The sequence below is a fragment of the Vulpes lagopus genome, chromosome 18 (assembly GCF_018345385.1).
Source record: "Vulpes lagopus strain Blue_001 chromosome 18, ASM1834538v1, whole genome shotgun sequence".
Taxonomy (NCBI): domain Eukaryota; kingdom Metazoa; phylum Chordata; class Mammalia; order Carnivora; family Canidae; genus Vulpes; species Vulpes lagopus.
In genome coordinates, this window is record NC_054841.1 from 16,554,220 (window position 1) to 16,573,079 (window position 18,860).

Genomic DNA, 18,860 nt, shown 5'->3' on the forward strand with positions numbered 1-18,860 from the left:
CTCACTGTGGTGGAAAATGAGTGACAAGCAGGAAGCTACACATTCGCCCAGAGAGCCTCTCCTCCCCAGACAAGCCTGGCCTAGTGTACACTGAGGTAGCTGGGTCGATGGTGGGGCACTGGGGAAGGAGGAGCTGCCGTGAGGCGGCGGAGAGGGGAGGAAAAGTGTCTGTCAGGCAAGAGCTTCAAAAGCTGTCACCTTTCATGACCTTGACTACGAAATGGAGAGGTTATGATCATCACCATTTTATAAAATAATTTGCCCAAGATCACAATGCTAGTCAATGGTGGGACCAGGGTTTACACAGTTTGACTTAGAAGTCTGCATTTCCTGTCCCATGGGCAGATAGAACACCAGAATGCCACCAGCCACCTGGGAAGCTGTAGGTATGGTCCCTGGAGCCAGACCTCAGAACGCGAGTAGGTGCCCCTGTTGGCACAGCATGGTGATGGTGGGCCAGGGACTCACAGGGGGTGCTCTGTGATAGGGTGGCGGGGAAAACTGGGAGGAACCTATAACCAGCTCCCCTCTGGCCCTTGGCCTGCCCAGAACGCCCCTTGCCTTTGGGATAAGAGATCAAAACAAAGCTGAGAGCACTGATAGGTGATCTCTCTTCTGATGAGTCAGCCTGGCCAGCCACAGGGCTTCTGTCCTAGAAGGTGGGTGTCCACTCAGGGGCACTCACATGGCTCTGGCTCACAAACAGGTGCTTGGGGGCGGCCTGAGCTCTTGTGCTGCGCAGATACTGGCTCCAGCTGAACTCCTCCTCCTTGTAACCTAGGCCCCTCAGGGGGGAAGAAGAGAGTGCCGTGCAGACAGAGGCTGGGCCGTGGCCAGGACACCCCACACTGAGGAAGGCCCAAGGACCTCCCAACCCTCAAGAATCTGCCCAGGGAAACCCTGCAGAGGTGGGACCTAACTTTGGTAGAGACTCAAAGGACAAGGGCAAAGCAAAAGCCCTGGGGCCTCGTCATAGTGGGATTCAATGAAGAGAGGCTAGTCATGGAATGGGGAATAGGGAAGGGGACCCATGGGTAGGAAGGGAAGATCTGAGGGCTCGCTGCCTCACTTGAGCAACCCAGCTAGGCCTTACCTTTGGGGGGCTGCAGTTTGTGCCCAGTCTTCTCAAACCAGCCAGCGGGGTGAATGTCAGGGGAGTTGGCATTGATCCAGAAGTCATGACACTCAGAATACCCATCAAAGTGCAGACGTAGGCGGTAGCCACACACCTAACCCCACGACGGGGAATCACAGGGACTCTGATGCCAGCACACACCCACCCACTCCCTTTCCCCCACCTCTCCTGGCCCAGCATGGTGGTCTCAAGGGTCCTGAATGCTAGCAGGTTCCCCAACCCACCACTCTTCCCCCATCCTGCACCTGGCTCCATGCTCTCCCATCCTGCACTGGGGACAGATCACATACTCCTGAGCCCTGAGTTCTGGGTCAGAACCCGAAGGGCACCTACCAAGGCTCAGACCTGGTCAGGGCCCCTGAGGACCTTTCCTTCTGCTACCATCTCTCAAGGCTCTCTACTCACACACTGCTCTGACCTCACCAAGCTGATGGCAGCTCCCTGAACTTGGTGCCTTGTTCCATGCCCCCATACTTTTCTGCTTCTGCTTGGAATTCCCTACTTATCCACAACTTATCCCTCAGACTTGGCAGGAGGTCTTTCCTCTAGAAGCTCCTCCTGCGTCCTTGGTGCTGCTCTGCTCACACCTCTCCTCCTGCCCCCTCTCACCCCCTACCATGGAATGTCACTGATGTGTTTATCGCGCTGATTCTCACAGTGAGCCCCTAGGGGACAAGACCTTGGGTGGACACACACACCATCATCCCTGCCCTCAGGATCTCTCCTCCTCAGACTCCCTCAGCACTGAAGGATACACCATTCCATAATGTCATCATGCCCAATACTTTGGTTTGAGTTCCTTTTTTTTTTAGCTTTCTGTGTGTCTCACCATAACCCCCTACAGACTATGCACTTCCTGAGGGCAGGGAAGTGTCTCCCTCATCTAAGCCAGGCCCTCCGTGCCCCCAGCCGTCCCCATCAGTCTACCAAGAGAGACAGCGCCGGGATGTGGGTGCACGCCTCAGCTCACCTCGGCCACGGTGAGGATGAAGTACATGGACGGGTGTTGAGGGTCGATGCCTTCCAACTTCATGCCCGGTCTGAAGCCATTCTTATTATGAGTGACTGCCTGGTACTGTCAACGCACAGATTGGAGAGGACCCAGCCTCCATCCAGCCTTATCCTTGCCTGGTGAGCTTGGGGTGAAGGAGCTGCCTTTAGGCCCCACCCGCCTGGTATGACTGAAGGGGTCACTTATTTGGGGATCTTTAGTGGAGGGATCCAGAACAGGACAGACTAGCTCCCAGGTCCTCTGAAAAATGTGGGCTAAGTCAGGGCTGGACTTAGGGCTCCCTCTCACCCAAGTCATGGGAAGATCAGTGTACAGAACGGAGTAGAAGGTACAGGATTCACAACTCCCACCTCTTTACTTCCTCCTATCCTGAAAGCCTCTCAGAGTGGGCCCTTTTCTCTCTGGGACCCTAACCAGCCTCTCCCTCTTCCATTCTGCCAGGGTTTTGAGGGATATCAGACACACAATACACCAGAAGGCCTGAGTGTGGCGCTGAGTTCCTGGACTGGGTATACAAGCTCTTCCCAGGTAGAAATTATCCGACTCACGTCCTGGAAGAGGCTGACAGGGGCAGTGACAGCCTTCTGCTCCTCGAGGTAGGACTCCCATGACCAGCCTTCCTTCTTCTCCCCTGATGCTGTGGACAGGAGACAGACAGACTGACCCCAGGACTGCTCCTGATAGACTATTCTTCTCAGTGTCCCTGACTCAACTCTACCTTACCTCCAAAACAAACCTTTGTCTATGATTGCATGCTGCCCCCGGCGCTTCCAGCGAAGATGGCACCAGACACAGGGGCTCTGACCTCCAGCGAGCCTCAGTCTCCAGTGAGGCCGCAGCAAATCCTGTCTACCCCACCCTCATCCCCAGGCCACTGTCAGCAAAATTTGTAGAGCGCATAACTGAGGTCACAAAATCTCAGCCACAGAGGGACCCTGTTCTCTGACAAAGCTGAATGACAAGTCCTGAGCCAGAGGACTTAATTGCAGTGCCAACCAAGCTCATGGGAGAGAAGAGGAAAAGAGAAATGAAAGAGAAAACATGGGAGGAGGAAGAAATGGAGGAGCAAGATCACAAAGAAATTAGAAACTCTTGTTTTTCAATTTTTATTCCTCTGAACACAGAGAGACATGAATATCTGTATGTGTGCTCAGCATGCCCACAGAATAGAGATGGATTCTATGGCCCTCCCAGACACACACACACACACACACACACACACACACACACACACACGTGTGCACACACTACAGTCAGGGCCTACAGACCTTGGAGTCTCCAGGTCCTGGGGAAGGGGAGACCAATTCCCCTGCAGGAACTTCAGCTTAGCTGTGATGGAGACCTGGCCTCCAGCACTGAAGAGAATCATCCTTTAAAAACTAGAATACCTGGCAACATGTAAGGTTAGGCTCATAAGGTCAGCCTGAGCAGCCATAGATAATGAAGAGGCAACTTCTTGCCAAAGTCAATTCATATCTCTTGGGTAAACAGCTCCAGCTTTTTTTTTTTTCTTTTCCAGCTTCTTCTAGTAATTTCTATGCCTCAATTTTGTCATCTGCAGTATGCAGACAACTACATCTACCAGAAAGTCATTGGGAGGAGTAAATGAGATGCTGTGAGTAAAAGATCCTCACACAATGCAAAGTACTGGTCTTGTGTTTCTGGTCTTTCTAGAGCTCTAACTAAGCCTGTCTTATCTGGAGTCTTCCTCAGCCGTGCTGTGGCTCACTCGGCTACTGCCCTAGATCATTCAGATATGGAGTGATCTGTCAGGAAGTGATTCAGTGGAGTGATTCAGGAAGACGCTTTTTTCTTTGGTTGGAACCTAAGTGGCTAGAAGCATCTCCCTAGGAGCTGCCTAAGTTCCCTGGTCACTGTACTGAGAGCCTCCAGAGCCCAATCATCTGACCCGGCTGGGCCAAAGCAAGGATTTTCTTCATTCACTTATCAACCAAGTCATCAGACTCTCTCAGAAACTTACACTGACACACCAACCTACACCACATGACTTCCCACTATCCTCTCTCCTGAGTGAAACCTGCATCCGACCCACGTGGCTGAGTCTACTACAAAGAAAGGTTGCCTTTTTTCTAATTGGGTCTACTCAGAAAGGGCACCTTTTTACAGTGTGTCCCAAGGTATGGTATAGTCTCCCTGTGGACTGATCCTTTTTTTTTTTTTTTTTAAGATTTTATTTATTTATTCAAGTAAGAGAGAGAGAGAGAGAGAGAGGCAGAGAACAGAGGCACAGGGAGAAACAGGCTCTATGCAGGGAGCCTAACGTGGGACCTGATCCTGGGACTCCAGGATCACGCCCTGAGCCGAAGACAGACGCTCAACCACTGAGCCCCCCAAAGGCTCCCCTGATCCTCTCTTGACTTCCAGAAGTGTTCCTTTGCTTATTCCTGCTTCCTTAGACTAGAAGCTCTTGGCTAGCACTTTCTTCAGCTAGCTCAAGCTGTCCCAAACCAAACTTGCAACTTTTCCACCAAAGCTTGTGGCCTTCTCGGATAGTCTATTTCAGTCTGTGGTACCAGCATCTATTCAACCAGCCACATAGGACAGGAATTTGGGAGGGATCCTTTATGTCTCATTTTTCTCCCCTAGGATCCTTTAGTCCCTGAGTCCTGCCGACTCCAACTTCTAGCTGGCTCTTGAATCTATCCCCACCTCTCTATGCTCACTGTTCATTTTGCTTTGGGCCTGGTCCAAGAGCCTCTGGACTGACCTCTCTGCCTCAGATTCAGTCTATTACCAGAATAGCTCTAAAATAAAACTGGTTTATTTCTTTGCTTTAAAGTCTAGGATGGCTTCTGATTTACAATAAAAAAATACAAAAACTCAAACACCTTTCTGCAGCATACAAAGGTCTCCATGAACTAGCCTAATCATGCATTTCCATGCCCCTGTGTGCTTCTGTGCCTTTGCACATTCTAAACCCTCTGCTTCAGAGATCCTGCCCCCACCCTGTCCCATCCTCCTATCCTCTTTCATCCTTCAAGACCCAGCTCTGGCACCTAGCACAAGGTTTTACAAAGAAAGATGACCACCAAATGTTTGTTAAATAAATGACTAGAAGGATGGATATACGCATGCATGGATGTATGAATGAATGAATGTATGGATGCCTGGATGCATGGATGTGTGGGTGCATGCATAGATAGAATGTCACCACATCTACTCCATGAAGCCTTCCTCGTCTACATGAGGCAGAGTTTGTTCCGTGACAGTCCTTTGCACCTACATACCTTAAACAGAACACTTACTCTACTATTGCATAATAACTACCTGTTCATATATCTCTCCCTGAAACCAGACTGTGAGCCCTCTAAGTGTGTCTATTGTGTTTTGCTTGTCTGAACTCTTATTTTTTTAAAAAAAGATTTTATTTATTCATGAAAGACACAGAGAGAGACGCAGAGACACAGGCAGAGGGAGAAACAGGCTCCATGAAGGGGGCCCGATATGGGAATTGATCCCATGATCCCAGGATCACAACCTGAGCCAAAGGCAGACGCTCAACCACTGGGCCACCCAGGCGTCCCTGAACTCTTAGATCTCAATAAAGCTGGAAAGAAAAGAAACAGAGAAAACACACATAGTATTAAAGAAATAAAAAAGAGAATATCTACATATCCCACAGACTTTAAAAAGATAAGGGGAGGGATCCCTGGGTGGCGCAGCGGCTTAGCGCCTGCCTTTGGCCCAGGGCCCGATCCTGGAGACCCGGGATCGAATCCCACGTCGGGCTCCCGGTGCATGGAGCCTGCTTCTCCCTCTGCCTGTGTCTCTGCCTCTCTCTCTCTCTGTGTGACTATCATAAATAAATAAATAATTTTTTTTAAAAAAGGGGAGTATTATGAACAACTTTACATCCTTCTGATACATTTCCTTCTTAATCACCCAGTTCATGCCTACGTCTGCACACTAGTGAAACTGTTCTCTTGAGACCCCAGGGCCACAGTCCAATGACTCATTCCTCAACTCTCTTGATCTCCATGTGCTACAACTCCCCTTCCAGCTGAGCATCTTCGTCTTGCTGAGCTCTCTTAGCTGGATTTTCCTCTTCTCTTGTTGGCAGTGATTCTTCTTTCCCTCCCCTAAACCCAGCTACTCAGTGGTGAATCCCTGGAATGACAGTCATTCCCTCCCATTTTCTCTTTTTCTGTTCACTCTCTTAGGAAGTTCCTTCAGAAAAAAAAAAAAAAAAAAAAAAGGAAGTTTCTTCAGCATTGCTTCAGTCATTTAGGTAGAGATAATCTGCAAATTATTGGTTCTAGTCAGACTTTTCACTACAAGGTCTTCAGTAGAGGCAGACAATGTAAAGAGAAGAGCAGAATGCCATGGTTCGGGAATAACCAATCACAAACAGCAGGGTGCCAGCCATGTGCTGGGTCCTTTGCTACAGATATATGTCTGTCTTCACCTCTTCCGCAGCATGGCTAGCCAATTCATAATCAGTTCATTTTAAAACAGAAAACTTAATCAAGAGACCGCTATTTGTGTTCAACATATACCTTATATGGATCCATGCCTGGGAACACCAAACTCATGAGGCTGGGCTCCATAATGCTATAGTCTACTCTTTACCTGGCCTTCAGTTTCTAGTAAGTATAAATGGACCTTTCTGAAAACCTAACAGAAGCCATGGACCATCTTCCCAGGAAAATAAACAGTTCACAGAATTTTGAATGTAAATTTAGATTAGGGACCTTGATTAAGAAGGCATTTATAAGAGATATACTGATTAATGACTTATATTGAATCACACACACATTGAATCACAACAATCTGTTGCCCAATTCCATATGGCACTCCTCATATTTTAATATAAAATGTGTTTCTTATATGTAATTAAAAAGTGGCACGGCTCTGAATAAATATTTTTCCAAAGAAAATACATAAATGGCCAATAAGCACATGAAAAGATGCTCAACATCATTAGCCATCAGGGAAATGCAAATCAACAACCACAATGAGCGCCACCTGGGTAGCTCAGCAGTTGAGCATCTGCCCTTACTTCTTTAGTTTAGTTTAGGTCACAATCCCAGTGTCCTGGGATTGAGTCCCACACCAGGTTCCCCGCAGGAGAAAAAAGTGGAAGCAACCCATACACCCACTGATTGATAAAATAAAGTGCGATGCATCCATACAATGGAATATCATTCAGCAATAAAAAGGAATGAGGTACTGATGCATGCTACAATGTGGATAAACCTTGAAAATGCTGTGCTAGGGCAGCCCTGGTGGCCCAGCGGTTTGGCGCTGCCTTCAGCCCAGGGCCTGATCCTGATAACCCAGGATCGAGTCCCACATCAGACTCCCTGTGTGGAGCCTGCTTCTCCCTCTGCCTGTCTCTGCCTCTCTCTCATGTATAAATAAATAAAATCTTTAAAAAATAAATAAATAAAATGCTGTGCTAAGTGAAAGAAGCCAGTCACACATGGCCATGTATTATCTGATCCCATTTATGTGAAATATTCAAAATAGGCAAATCCATATCCACAAAAAATAAACCTGGGGTTGCCTAGGACTACAGGAAGATGGGTGGTCTGGAGGGAATAGGTACAGGGTTTCTTTTTGGAATGATGGAAATGTTTTAAAATTAATTGTGGTGATGGCTGCACAATTCTGTGAATACACTAAAAACCACTGAATCCTACAAGTCAAATGGGTGAATTACATGGTACATCAATTACATCTCCATAAAGCTGTTAAAAAAACTGTACTTTGTAAAGATATGTAAGAATTACTAACTGCAAAAAATGGATAAAGTGGGCATGATCAAAATGAAAACATTTTCCTCCTTAAAAAATACCATTTAGAAAGGAAAAAGCAAGCCATAGACTAGGGGAAAATATTTGTAACACATGCAACTGACAAAGGACTTATATGCAGAATATACAAAGAATTAACAATAAGAAGATAAACAACCCAATTAAGAATGGGTAAAAATGAAAAAAAAAAAAGAATGGGTAAAATGTGGGGTGCCTGGGTGGCTCAGCTGGTTAAGCATCTGACTCATGAATTCAGCTCAGGTCATGATCTCAGGGTCATAAGATCAAGCCCTGTATTGGGCTCTGCCCAATCTAAAGCAGGAAGTCTGCTTTAGATTCTTTCTGGCCTTCTCCCTCTGCCCCTCCCACTCTCTAAAATAAATAAATAAATCTTAAAAAAAAAAAAAAGAGAGAGAGAGAATGGGCAAAAATCTATGTCTAAGGTAACTATAGGGAGACAGAACAGGATGCTTGGAGGACTGCTCTGAATCTGAAAAGGCTCTAACAAGTTGACCCTGAAGAATGCCACCACAGATACCTGATGTGGATGTGGGCAGAATGAGAGGTGACACAAGAATATCAGAATTGCTATTAATGACTAAATATATTGTGAAGACTTTTACCATGGTAAGAAAATAAATCCTCACACAAAGCGGTCATTGAAAAGACAAAGCAGATGCATACGAGAGAGAGAGAGAGAGAGAGAGAGAGAGAGAGAGAGAGAAGGCTGAGTACATACATGAGTTATACAGCTCTAACTTTTTTTTTTTTTTTGAACAGCTCTAACTCTCAAACTCTTGGAACATTCCATCAGAACTAGATATGTCCTCCCTTACAACATGAACCCAGCAGCTAGCCATCCAACTGCCAAACAGAGTATAGACATAAACTATAAACACAGGTTTTCCACACATAGGACACTAAAGCAACCCTGCTATCTCTATCCCTCATGCTAGATTCTTCTGCCAAAATACCCCAAAAACAAGTGGAAAAAAAATTAGCCATAAATGCAAATTTCTGTCAACTGATAGAGTATCTTCCCTTGAAAAAAGGAAAAAAGACAAAAGGGGGAAATATCCAGAAACCAATGCCACACCTATGTTCACAGTTGAGATGGCAAAAGGTATGAATCAAAAGATAATTGTGTACTGGTCAACAGGACCCAGCTAAAAGAATGATGGTTCATGAATCTATTTCCCTAAGTAAGACAAAGCAGTTGAGTGGTTAGACATTGTCTCCTATGAGAGCTATACTTTTGCTTCTGATGTGAGAGCCTTGGGTGAGAGACAGTAATGAAAATCTGGTTTGGTTGTGATGAGCAAAATTTCTAACAGGCACTAAAGAGTTTGAAGCCCAGGACACAGACTGGGTTCCTCTGGCTGGTACTGGATCCATCAAGGCAGAATGTCCTAGGAACTCACCTCACCCTCTGGCTCTCTCTAAGATTCTTGCAACTGAGCCATGGTCCGAGAGGAATTACCAACATGCAACTCATGCATTCATGTACTGATCAAACATTTGAGAGTCTATTCAACACTAGTCGCTGAGCTAAGCACCAGGGATGCAATGATTAATAAAATAAATTGTTTTGAGGGAGGAAGATAGACATTCAACAAGCTGTTATAGAGTACCTAGATGATTACAAGTGTGATAAATGTTACTTAGCAATAGTTGACTAGATTCGAGAAGGCCTGAGGGCCAGAACTGACTATTGAATGGCCTCTGTTCCCTTTCTTAGAACCAAAAGGCCAGAATGGGGCCTCAACTAGCAAGGTCAGTCCAATGACCAGTACAAACTTGCTCATACCACCAAAGGGAAGCAATGCCATGTGCTACCAAAAACTGTTTTAATCTTTGGATTCTGAACCTGAGAGTGAGGCCTATTCACAACTGGATAACAGAGGATAAACAAATACATGATATATTTCCCCCAAATACACATATGCTAACGCATAAACCAGAAACATTGTCTCTCTCTCACACACAAATTTATACTCATCTATATATGTACAACACACCAACACATACATAACCCTTACTCTCAGCCTCACACCTCCAAAAGTGTATACACACTGATCACATCAACACACACACACACACACACACACACACACATACACAGAGGCCACCATACCAGGCTGGCTGTTGTTCCACTCCTCACTTTCTGGGGTGCTAGCAGTCGGTTGTCCCTCTGGATCCTTTCCTTCTTCTTGCTTCTCCTGTAGGAAGGCGAGCCTGATTCCTGTCCTCATGGGTTGAGGTGAAGCCCCAGACTTTATTCCAGGCCCCTGCCTGGCTGTTTGGTCACATGATGTACTGTCCCAACCAAGTGGAATTCCTTCTAGGCTACCAGCAGGAACACAGCTCCAGCAGACAACCTCCTACCACGTGGGTGCAAACTCACATGAGCATACAGCCCCTAGTTACACAGTCTGACTGTAATCCTCCTCATTCTTCAGACCTGCTGTGTGTTGATTTTACTTGCCCACTGGAACTTTCATGCTCTGCCTCTGGCCTCGAGACTGGATCCAGTGATGGAGCTTTCCATCTGCCTACACATCTACTTGGGTACCGGTTTATGTGAATGTGACTTAGCCCTGACACTAGACAGAGATGGGAGCCCCAGAAAAGCAAAAGGGTGATTTAATCATTTTCCTCTAACCAAGTACAGGACCTGGATCAAAATGGGACCCTAAAATACGATGACTGACTCATCATGTATCTCCTCTGGCCTGGCCCTACCACCTGGATAACGGAGAGGACAGTGGGCATCGGCATGTAGCCTCTAGCCTCCCCTCCCCCTCCCCACTGCCCTCTTCCTACCAGGGCCTCAGGCTCTGACTCCTCCTCTGATGGGCTGTGGTATTCCCTGCGCTTCCTCTTCTTCATGGGTTTGAGAAGCTCAGAAGTGCTGGTGCAGGAGTTCTGGCCTGAGGAGTTCTCCACTATGACTGACCTGAGGGACAGAAGGCCTGAGAGAGAGAACCTCCGCCCTGCACCACCCAGTCCCTCTCCTGGGCCCTGAGCAGGAATGGTGAATGCCCCCCACCCCAAGGCAGAGCAAGCGGGGTGCGATCCCCTCCCCCTCACCGCTCTTGGAACAGCTGGGGGCAGTCATCTTTGGAGGAAGCAGCATCTGGACCTGCGCTTTGCTGAGGTCCACACTCCTGGCACTGACAGGTGCCTTCCTCTTCCGGGGGGTTCTGCGGAGGGTCTTCTGGAGGATCCTGGGGGAGGTCCGCTGTGGGGGCCAGAGGGGCCTCAGGCCTCGCGTCCATCACAGCCACGCTCAGGCTCCGCCCACCTCGGAGCCCACGCCCCCTCGGGCTTCTCCCCTCAGGACAACCCCTGGGGGGACCTGCAGAACCCAGGCCAGCCACCATCCTCCCCTCCCCAACACGCGCCCCCGCCCGTGGGGACCCCTCAGGGGGCCCGGCCCCCCGCACCCGGGCAGGGCCCCAGCCTGGGGCCTGGAGGGTCCTACCCGGCGGCTGGGTGCCCGCATCGCCACCTCCCGCCGGGGCCTCGCGGTCTTCACATTCGGCCACACCTTCCGGCCGCAGCTCGGGGCTCGGGGGCTGCTCCGCTCCCACCATGTTCAGCGGCGCGTACTCGCTTATCCGGAACTGGAGCGTGGGAGGGTCTGAGGCCGGGACTCCCGCCCCCTTCGGCCCGCCTCCGAGCGGCAGGGTCCCCGCTCGCCGCCTCACCCCGCAGGGCTCGGCTCGGGGTGCCTCGCGCAGGCCGCGCCCCCAGCAGCCCGCCAGGCTCCGAGCGCCTCCACGCAAGCGACGCGGCTCGAGTCCCTCACCCGGAGCCGCCCCCGGGGCCTCCTCGCGGGCGCCACCCCGCCCCGCCCCCGCGGCCCCGCCCCCCGCTAGCCCCGCCCCCTTCCCGCTAGCCCCGCCCCCCGCCAATCCCCGCAGACACCGACCCGCAGGCCGCTCCCAGGAGGCGGGGCCGTGGCCTCGGTCCACTCCAGGAGCCGCACCGTGGCGGTGGCGGCGCTGGCGCTGGCCGCAGGCTCCGCGCTTAGCTGCGGCAGAACGGTGGCCGTGACAGGTAGGCTGCCCGCCACGCGCTCCGGGGCGCCCACATGGATCGGCTCCCGCGGAAAACAGGAAACATCCAGGGCACTGCTGGGCAGACCAAGGGTGGCTGAGCCGGCTGCGAACAAATAGACAGACATGGCACAGGTGAGCCTCGTGGCCCCGCCCCATGCATGTGTGTAGGCAGGTGAAAGTACGTCCTTCCCGGGATCCACACCTGCTCAGGCAGGTATGGGGATGCTCCTCCCCCGCCCCCCCGGGGCCCCTGGCTTGGCCCACCTGGGATGATGAAGGCGGTAGCCGGCAGGTGAGAGCCGGAACCTGGGCTGTCTCTGGCCACCAGGTGCACGTTGACCTCTCCTGTGGAGGGCCCCTTCAGTGTCCTCAGCATCTCCATTTCAGCATTCCCCTCCATCCTGGTAGGCCTGCAAGCTGAACACAACCCCCATGATGATCAAGGAGGGAGGGGGCTTTGAGGAGGAGCTGGTCACCCTCATGCTGGCAACCTGCAGACGAAACCCTCAGCCCTAAGGAAAGCAGGGTGTCTTAGGAGAATAACATGAAGTCTGGCTCCTGGCTGTAACCAGGTCACCCAGGCAAGGGCTCTTGCCAGGCCCTGCATCTCCCCCAGACTCTGGAAGATGGGCATGGGTGAGGGTGCTCTGTAAACTGTGATATACAGAACTGACTCTGGGGAGTACGTCTCAGGTCAAGGTTCCATCTGGCTAGCAGTCATGGTAGCCCAGGCTAAGTCCAAATTCCTCTCTTCTGAACCCCTACCCCCAGCTCCACGAGAATCAATCTCTTCTTCCTGTGGGGGTTTAGAGCCCTCAAGTATCAGGTCGGGTTCTCTTTCACTCGTAAGGTCCATTTTCCTGGGAGGTGATCCTCCGCAATCACATTCTTTTGTTTGAGAACCCAGGTAGTGCATGACTTTAGTATAATAAAGCAAGGGCAAAAGAGGTATTTAATAAAGATGTGGCTGAGCAAGTAAATACATGGGGAGAAAAAGAACTAATGACATAACAAGTATAGTTAATATTTATCATTTACTTAACTCCCTAAATGTACTGGCCACTGTCCTAATGCCTTACCAGCACTGTCCAGGAGAATTTTCTGTAATGATGGGAATGTCTCATGCCTACATTGTCCAACAGAGTAGCCACTAGCCACATGTGGTTACTGAAAAGTGGCTCGTGTAAAAGAGCTGAATTTTTCAATCTTAAATTTAAATAGCCATGGTGCCCATAGTCACTGTATTGGACGGTAAAACTTAACATATATTAAAATTGGCCTGTCGGCTGCATCTTCAAAACACATCTCAAAGTCTGACTTCTGTCCAGCTCCTTGCTGCCATGCTAGTCCCAATGCCATCAGCTCTCCTTGGACTTCAGAAACCACCTCCTACCTCATCTCCCTTCTTCCTCTTTTGCCCCCCACAGTCTACTCTCTGGTAAGAGAAAGCTTAAAAAATGTAAACCAAATCACATAATTTCCCTATCTAGATTCTTTCATAGCTGTCCACTGCCCTTGTCAAAGTGCTTTACCCTATAGATTCTGATCCCTGGGGCAGCCCAGTGGCTCAGTGGTTTAGCACCTGCCTTTGGCCCAGGGGGGTATCCTGGAGACCCGGAATCGAGTCCTATGTCAGGCTCCCTGCATGGAGCCTGCTTCTCCCTCTGCCTGTGTCTCTGTGTCTGTCTCATAAATAAATAAGTAAAATCTTAAAAAAAAAAAAAAAAGAATATGACCCCTGTCTTCCTCTTGGACTCCATTCTCCACCACTCTTCCTCTGTTCTCCACCCCCAACAAATACTAGTTTCCTTCTACTGATTAACAAACATTCCCACCTCAGAGCCCTTGATCCTTGTTCTTCCCTCTGCTTAGAATGTTCCTCCCCAAGCTCTGGCCTGGCTGTCCACTTCCAATCCTCCACACCCCGGCTCAGTGGTCACCTCAGAAGAGGTCTTTCCTGGCCAGTCGGTTTAAAGCAGCACACCCCTCACCCACTCCACCACTGCTTATCCTACTACTGTGTTGATTTCCATTGCATCCTTCATTATAACCAATAACAATCTTCATTTACTTAATAGAGTTTGATTGGTCATCCCCATTGAAATGGAAGTTCCATGAAGGCAAAGACTTGTATCTGTCTTGTTCACTGCTATATAGCCAGCCCCTAGAACAGTATCTGCACACAGCAGGTGCTAAATAAATGTGTTGGATTTCAGTAATTTCAACTTAATAAAAAGCTCTGTATGTGTGATTGATACCTGGTTGCTTTAAGGTGTTAGCAATACTTGAAAATGGCTTCTGGCATACAGGTTAAAGGAAAACATGGACTCTGCTCAAGACAGACTTAGGACAGTGTGAATCTCAGCCCAGCACTTAACACCTCTGATGCTGAGTAAGTAGCTTACCCGACCTGAGCCTCAGTTTCTTTGTGTGTAAAATAAATGCAGTAATGATATCTACCTCAAAGCGTTCTGGTGAAGATCACATGGGAAAAACATGTGGTCTTGGTAGCAGCAGGCCTTCAACAAACACCAATCTACTCCCTTTTAACAGAAATTCCAGGGGGTTTGGTAGCTTCTGGTGGGTAACGATAAAGTGGAAGCTGCTTGCTGGCAAAGTCGGCTTGGACAGGTTGCTATCTCTCCAACCCCCCTCCCTCCTGCTGGTCTTTCTTGTGCACATTTATTTTCCAGCTTTTCCTCCCTAAAATATAGAGTCCATCCTTTATATTATACATAATCAGGAAGGCAAAGGCTAAGTAGAAAACCTGATTAATGAAGGCAACACTCAAACCAAGGTGTTTCTCGTTAGAATTTTATAAAGTAGAATCCCTGAATTTCAATTCTAATTATTTTGCTTTGTACAGCTGATGTACCACTTTAAGTTCTTTTAAATACCCAATCTTTTTTTTTTTTTAGATTTTTTATTTATTTATTCATGAGAGACACACAGAGAGAGAGGCAGAGACACAGGCGGAGGGAGAAGCAGGCTCCTCACAGGGATCCTGATGTGGGACTAGATCCCTAAACTGGGATCATGCCCTGAGCCAAAGGCAGACGCCCAACCATTGAGCCACCCAGGCATCCCAGAGTCAATCTCTTTATTCAAAACCTTGGCAGTCACTAAGAGTGAGTGTGTGGTTACTCCTGGAAGAACTCTGTTCCTGTTTCAAAACCTCTCACATGTTTCAGGTGTGTCCAGGAAGGCTGGCTGAGGGGACTGCCCTGCTGTGCAAGTCTGTTGCTCTTGTTTCAGCAAACACTGGAGGGCCAACAAAGTGTCAGCTCCATTCTGTGCTCTGGGAATACAGTCTCAAACAAGACAGAGTGCTCTCGTGAAGCAAATATTGTAGAAATAAGGGGTAATGTTGGGCTGGAGATGTAAATTTGAGAGCCATCGTGTAAAGCTGGCTTTTAAATCCACAGAACTGAGTATAAAGAAAGAGGCAGGAGCTTTGGAGCTCACCAAGATTTATAGGTTGGGAAGAGGAAGATCTGGTAAAAGAGCCTGCTGTCAGGTCAGAGGGGATCCAGAAGAGTCTGAGCTTCTGGAGGACACACGATGGAAGTTTTCAGGACAGTGGGACTGCTCAATGGTGTGAAATGCCACTGACAGATCAAGTCAGGTGAGGGCTGAGAGCTGACCACTGGGGCAATAAGGAGGTCCTTAGAAACCCTAACAGGAGCCACTTCTGAGGAGCTGTGGATACAAAAAAACAGATCTGAGTAGGTTCTAGAGACAGATCATGGATTAGCTCAGTATTTGTTGGGCACCTGCTATGTGCTAGGTACTATTCTAGGCAATGCAGATTTGTCAGTGAACAAAACAAATACCTCTGCCACAGACTCTATGTTCTAGCAGGGGAAACTGACAAAAAGGATTGCTCCTCATAGACAATGGGAGGAAGGGAAGTGGAAACAATGGGATGAGCAATTCTCTCAAGGAGTTGTGCTGTGAAGGAGGAGAGCATGGAACTGGGGGACATGTTTGGAGAGTGATGTGGTCTCACATCACTGGAAGGGGTGTGGGTGTTTGTTGGTCTGTTTTTAAATAGGAGATGGTACAGCAAGTTTTTACCTGATGAAAATGAGCCTCTGGAGAGGAAAAAAATGGACAGTGCAGGGGGAAGAGAATAATTCTAGAAGACAAGTCCTTGAATATGCAGGAAGAAAGAGGATCCAGTGCATCTGTGATGTTGGGACCCAACACAAGTACTTGCGGGCTTCTGGCTAGCAGCACCTACTGTTTCTGTGCTCTTCCTCCCCAGCTAGACCATGCATTCTTCTGAGGCCTATAACTGCTTTCTCTGTGATTTGAATTCACTCTTCCTCTCCTGCTGCATCCCCTTGTGTTTCCAGCTCAAGCAGCATTTTGATAAACATTGTCTCACTTGGTACACACACAGTGGCACAACCAGTCTCAAATGGCTCCCAGGCCTAAGCCAGGTCCCAGGAACCCATCCACTCCTATCCCTACAACCTGGTCACACCCTCAGAAACCCATTAATGTGTCCTCTGCGTATATTGTTCCTTTCCACATCCCATAGGTCTGCAAAAATCCTAATCATCCTCCGAGATCCGCCTTGAGTGACACCTCTTCTTTGAAGCCTTCCCAGAATCCACCCCCAAAGTTAATCATCCCCTGGGCTGTGCTCCACTCCACCACAGTCTAACTATGCATTAACTTGTCTGTCTCCCCCATGAGACCCGACAAAGCAGTTGATGTGCAAAAAGCCTGACAGAGAGGCTGCACTCAACAAATCGTCACCGTCACCAAATGAATGAATCAGAGAGCTGGGAGTAAAAAGTAGTCAACAAAATAAGAAACGATGGTACTGAATCCATAAAAGGTCTAGCCATTCTTGCCTTTGGGATTAAAATACGACCTCCCTGGCTGTGCTGCTCAGAGGCTAGGCGAGGAGGGGATAAAGTGGGACATCTCTGCTGCCCTGAAGGTTGTCAGCTTCCCTGGGAACTGCCCTCAGCCAGGGGAGCTGCCTCGCCCAAGTGCCCTCTCCTGGAAGCAGCCATCCTGTCTGACTAGTTGATAAGGGGAATAAAGGCCTCGCCCCCCTGGCCTCAATTTGGTGTATCTCAGCAGGGCCCTGTCGCCTCCAGAGCTTCCCTTGGGACTGGCTGAGGCCTCTGTTGGGACTACACTGGCTGTCCCAACTTCTGCCAACCACATTGCCATCTTCGCTGTCCTACAGGTGATATTCCCAAGGGCACTCCAGTAAACCTGCGCCCACATCTCCCTCTCGGAGTCTGGTTCCAGGGAACCTGACCTAAAACAGCCATTGGGTCCCGGGCCCAGCGCGGCTGCCGGGCACATAGCATTTGCTCAGTAAATATTTGTTGAACGAGCATGTCCCTGTTTATCTTCTCGTCGTCTCTGTGCTAAGGTTCCTCCCAGCTGCTTGCTGTTGAGGGCCTCGAATACAGCAGACGCTCCCCCGAAGCCCTGGCTCTCGGTGTCGGGGTGGGGAGCTGGCGCCCAGGCACCTCCCCGCCCCGAGCGCACCCCAACACACACGCAGACCCCCAGCGCCACTGAGCGCCACAAACTTGGGGCCTGCCCCCCGCGGCGGCGGCCGGGCGGCGGGAGCGGGCGGGCGGGCGGGCGGGCGGGCTCCGGGCCGGGACCCTCCGGGACCAGCACCCAGGGCGGCGGGCGCGGCGCCCACGGGCCCGTCGGCTCCGCGCAACGGTTACTTTTTTAAAGACCCAAAATGGCGGAATTCTTTTTATTCTTTCTCTTTGTGGCAAAATAGTAATAATCCCATTTCCCGTTACAAAAATCGGAAATCAACGCTAGGAAAAAGAAAGTTTGCCAAATGACCCATTTCCCAAGAAACCCCGAAGCCCGCCCTCTACGCCCTCCGTCGTATTAATGAAAAACTCTTAATTGACTGCATTTCGCTACCAGCCGAGCCGCCGCCTCCCGCGCCCGCGGTCGCCCCCCGCAGCCCCCGCCCCGCCCGCGCCCCTCCGCGCGGACCCCTCCGCTCCGCTCCCCGCGCCCCCCGCCGGCGGCGCTCGCCACGGGCCGCGCACCGGGCACCGCGCACCGGGCACCAGGCACGGGCGGGCGGCGGGCGGCGGGCGGGCGGGCGGCCTTCCGCACCCCGGGCCGATCCCCGCCGCGGACTCCCTACCTGCGAGGCCCGCCCGCGGCCGCCCGGCGCCGAGCTGCCTCCCGAGCCCCGCGCGCCGCGCGCCTGCGCGCACAGGGGGCGGGCCCGTCTCCCTGCAGGGCGCGGGGCGCCGAGCGCGCGCCGAGCCGGATCGCGGGGCGCGGGCCGGGCCGCGGGGGCCCGGGGGCCTCTCCCCCTGCAGCCGGGCCGCCGCGCGGGCGAGGCGGGTGGAGATGCATCCACGGCCGGCAGCGCGCCGCGGGGCGCGGGACCCGCCGGGCCGGAGGGAGCGCCCGCTGGGCCCCCGCTGCGTGCTCAGTGACAAAAGAGGGGGCCGCGCTCCCGCACGCACAGCGGCCGGGTCGCCTTCCCGCGCCGCCGCCACACCCCCCGCCCCCCGCGAAGGGGCTCCGATCCCGACCCCACCAGGCGTAAAGGGCAGCATCAGCCGCGCCTGCGTTTAGGCGACCCTATGGCCACGGCTGCAGGTGTGACCCGGACGACATCACCGTATCCTCCTGGCGCTCCATTTCTCCATTTGTAAAGACTTACCTACTTCGTGGCCACGGTTCCCGTCGTGTTGCCCTGAGCAAGTCACTGCTTCTCTGCGCGTCAGTCATTTCTCTGTTGCTGGTTCTTACAGCACAAAATACCTATTTACAAACATCACAAGCTGTAGCTTCACATAGATCTGTGTGGTTGGAGAGGTTGGAAGACTGCAAGCTCCAAGAGTTTCTGT

General features: G+C 50.7%; 1 protein-coding gene across 5 annotated transcripts in view; it reads right to left on the bottom strand.

Annotated features, from left to right (window-relative positions):
• The window catches only part of L3MBTL1 (L3MBTL histone methyl-lysine binding protein 1), a 33,763-nt gene extending 15,518 nt beyond the window's left edge, over positions 1 to 18,245 (bottom strand). For all 5 annotated transcript variants that reach the window (XM_041732931.1, XM_041732933.1, XM_041732932.1 and 2 more), the window contains exons 1-11: positions 18,143 to 18,245; positions 12,253 to 12,405; positions 11,859 to 12,091; positions 11,409 to 11,550; positions 11,015 to 11,165; positions 10,748 to 10,880; positions 10,059 to 10,143; positions 2,696 to 2,784; positions 2,106 to 2,210; positions 1,094 to 1,229; positions 686 to 777 (exon numbers count right to left, since the gene is read on the bottom strand). In XM_041732931.1, the coding sequence (XP_041588865.1) occupies positions 686 to 777; positions 1,094 to 1,229; positions 2,106 to 2,210; positions 2,696 to 2,784; positions 10,059 to 10,143; positions 10,748 to 10,880; positions 11,015 to 11,165; positions 11,409 to 11,550; positions 11,859 to 12,091; positions 12,253 to 12,388 (1,302 nt within the window). In that variant the 5' untranslated portion in view covers positions 12,389 to 12,405; positions 18,143 to 18,245. The remainder of the gene's footprint in view (positions 1 to 685; positions 778 to 1,093; positions 1,230 to 2,105; positions 2,211 to 2,695; positions 2,785 to 10,058; positions 10,144 to 10,747; positions 10,881 to 11,014; positions 11,166 to 11,408; positions 11,551 to 11,858; positions 12,092 to 12,252; positions 12,406 to 18,142) is intronic.
• Positions 18,246 to 18,860: the final 615 nt, after the last annotated feature.